The sequence below is a fragment of the Etheostoma cragini genome, chromosome 16 (genome assembly GCF_013103735.1).
Source record: "Etheostoma cragini isolate CJK2018 chromosome 16, CSU_Ecrag_1.0, whole genome shotgun sequence".
NCBI lineage: Eukaryota > Metazoa > Chordata > Actinopteri > Perciformes > Percidae > Etheostoma > Etheostoma cragini.
Genome location: NC_048422.1, coordinates 22978183 through 22981369, shown reverse-complemented (window position 1 = coordinate 22981369; position 3187 = coordinate 22978183). Strand labels below are relative to the sequence as shown.

The following is a 3187-nucleotide window of genomic DNA, read 5'->3' as shown; positions in this document are numbered from 1 at the left end:
ACGGCGCTGCGGAGGAGGGTCTGCTAGTCTACACGGCGCTGTGGAGGAGGGTCTGCTAGTCTACACGGCGCTCCGGAGGAGGGTATGCTAGTCCACACGGCGCTGTGGAGGAGGGTCTGCTAGTCCACACAGCGATGCGGAGTAGGGTCTGCTAGTCTACACGGCGCTGCAGAGGAGGATCAGCTAGTCCACACGGCGCTCCGGGATGAGAGAAAAAACGACTCTGGTTTATTGGAATTTCTTTAAACAAATCATTAATCGTCTTGGGCGGCGCTGAGCTCGGCATTGAGCCCCGGTGCCGCCGCTAACCAGCCTCGGGAAGGAGCTTGTTTTGGTGGAACGTGGACATTCACAGGTTGTTTTAGTCTTGTGAGAAAAAACTCAGATTGGACAGGTAGTCTAGCTAGCGGTCTGGATTTACCCTGTAGAGATCTGAGGACCAAGTAACCATATGCTATTACAACAAAGAAAGCAGGAGGTAACTGACGTTAGCGGCGGAGTTTCCAGCGCCACCAGAGCAACTCTGGAAGTGGAACGTCGAGGATATAGACTATGACGAGGGTAAAGCAGGAAGTAAGAGGAGAGGAGATGAGAAGACAGGTGATAAGACAATGGAGGAAAGGAGAGAAGGAAACGAGGGGGGAGAGGAAAGGCTAGAAGAGAAGGAAACATGGGGGAAAAGAAGAACAAACAGAAACAAGCAAGGAAACAAGGAAGAAAAAAAAGCAGAGGAGAAGACGGATAAAAGGAAAGGAGAGGAGGAAACGTGGAAGGAGAGCAAAGAAGAGCAGCAAACAACAGAAAGAGAAGCAACTCCCGCTTCAAAATAAACTTAAACATGTTGTTTAAGTTTTTTTTGTTTTACTTTAAAAAAGTCACGTTCAGCACCTCATGTGTAACCGTCAGTACGTGAAGTTACGTCTTATTTGAACCCAAACTGCGACACGTTAACATGTTTAAAATCCCGACCATTACGTTCAAATCCGCGACCGACGTTCTCTGGTTTTAGATTTGAGATATTTGTCTGCTACAGACATGGACGCTCATATAAGAGGGGGGGAACAAATGACCCGTATCGTCGTATGGTTTAGAGGACTTGTTGGATAAAACTGTTTAAGAGACAAGTGCAACGACACCACACTAACACACCGAGGTTTTGACTCACATAAGCCCTGGAAGGAGAAGAGAAGGAGACAGCTGATAAGCTGCTGAGGAGGCCTCGTTCATCGGGGTCTCGCGCTAAGAGGATTTCAGAGAAGCCTGCAGAGTTGGCTGGACTCGCTGGTTCCTGTTCCACCCCTGCTCCTAAACTCTAGTGACACCAGAGCGTGAGCAGCTACGAGGCGTGAGAGTGCCAGCTCTCTGCAGATGCTCTGCAGGACCGTGGGAATCCCCCGGCGTGGAGAGATGGCACAGTGTGAAGAGAGCAGAGCCGTGAGGATTAGAGGAGTGGGAAATGAGGGGAGATCTGATGACAGGGTGTGAGATTAGAGAAAAGACCCCTGTCATCAACGGCAGGAAGTGGGTGTGGCCAACCAGAGTGTCTCCAGAGTGTCTCCTCAGTTTCTGCTGACTTTCTTTAGAGTTTCGATCTCTAAGATCTCTTTAGAGGAGGAAGAGAGGAGATGAGAAGACAAAAGATAAGACAAGGGAGGAAAGGAGAGGAGCTAAGGAAACAAGGGGAGAGGCAAGGCAAGATGGGAAGGAAACATGGGGAAAAGAACGAACAGAAACAAACGAGGAAAGAAGATTAGGAGGAAACAAGGAAGGAAATGAAGAAAGAGGAGAAGACGGATGAAAGGAAAGGAGAGGAGGAAACATGGAAGGAGAGAAGAGTGGCAAACCTCAACCAAAAGAGGAGCAGAGGACACAAGAAAGGAAACAAGAGGAGGAAACATAGGAGGAGAAAAAAAAAGAAGAAAAAGAGGAGAGGGAAAAAGTGACCAGAAAAGAGGGAAGGAAAGGAGACAGAAGAGGTGCTGATAGGAAAGGAGATGAGGAAACAAGGCAGGAGGGGAGGTAAGTAGTGAGAGTAGTAAAGGAGAAGATGAACACTGGGAAGAGGAAAGGAGAAAAGGAAACAATGGGAAAGAGGAGAAAAATAAGGGTGAAAAGTAAAGGAGAGGAGGGAAGGAGGAGGAAACAAGAGAAGAAATGAGAGAAGAGAGAGGACATGCAAGATGTAAGGAAAGGAGAAAACAAAAGAGATTGAACAAAATGAAGAGGAGGACTTAAAAGAGGAGAGAGAGAGAGAAGCATCATCCATAAATGATGACGTGAGTCATTGATCTGAGGCGCAGACTGCAGCTCGTCTGTCAGTGTCACGACTTCAGCAATCGCCTATTAGTCGCACATCAAGGCTGCTACGCGTGGTGGCGAGGGGTTTTATTTTATTTCTGCTTATTTCAGAAGGAAAATCATAAATTACTTTTGGGTGACTGAGCACAAGACTCTCATTCACATGAACTGATACTTCCCAGGAAGTGGAAACAAAAACAGGGAAATGTGTACTTGATGCTGAAGATTGGACGTGTTCAGTGCTTATACTACCGGCGTAATGCAGGGCACACACGCACACACACACACACACACACGCAGAGTTGTCCACTCAGCGCTGGAGTCAGGTTCACTGGCTCTCAGATATCACTGTGGCCGCAGAAACCAGAACCCGCTTTATAAAACATGAGTGTTGTTTGGACAGAGAGGCACTACTGCAGTCACGGGGGAACAGGACCCATTTAGATCCTTTACTGAAGTAGAAGTACTGATGCTACACAATGAAAATACTCCGCTACGAGTAGAGATCCTGCTAGGTCCACACACACACACACACACACACACAAACACACAAACACACACACACACACACACCTACCCAGGTTGGAGGACGCCCGGCCCTGAGCTGCTCGGTCCTGCAGCTCCTGAGCGATTTCGAGCTGGTGCTGGTGGTGCTGCCGGGCTCGATCCAAGTCCTGAGAATCACACCAACAACCACCAGTCATATTTATTAGTCACGTTCTAAATAGAAGTCTCAACAGCACATAGGACGTACAGAATGAGGCTGCAACTACAGTTCTTTGTTGCTATGTTTTGTCGGCTCAACATGGCCCATGTCTTCTATTTTTAAGATTAGTTTGGGGCATTTTTAGGCTTTTATCTTGATAGGACAGGTTAGACATGAACAGGG

The 3187-nt window shown here is 47.7% G+C and overlaps 1 protein-coding gene across 4 annotated transcripts in view; it reads right to left on the bottom strand.

Moving 5' to 3' along the window:
* Positions 1-3187, bottom strand: part of ttc28 (tetratricopeptide repeat domain 28) — a 119654-nt gene that overhangs the window by 41305 nt on the left and 75162 nt on the right. For 3 of the 4 annotated variants that reach the window (XM_034896042.1, XM_034896043.1, XM_034896044.1), the window contains one exon: positions 2876-2972. The exons of the other annotated variant lie outside the window; for it this stretch is intronic. In XM_034896042.1, the coding sequence (XP_034751933.1) occupies positions 2876-2972 (97 nt within the window). The remainder of the gene's footprint in view (positions 1-2875; positions 2973-3187) is intronic. 4 annotated transcript variants of the gene reach the window in all.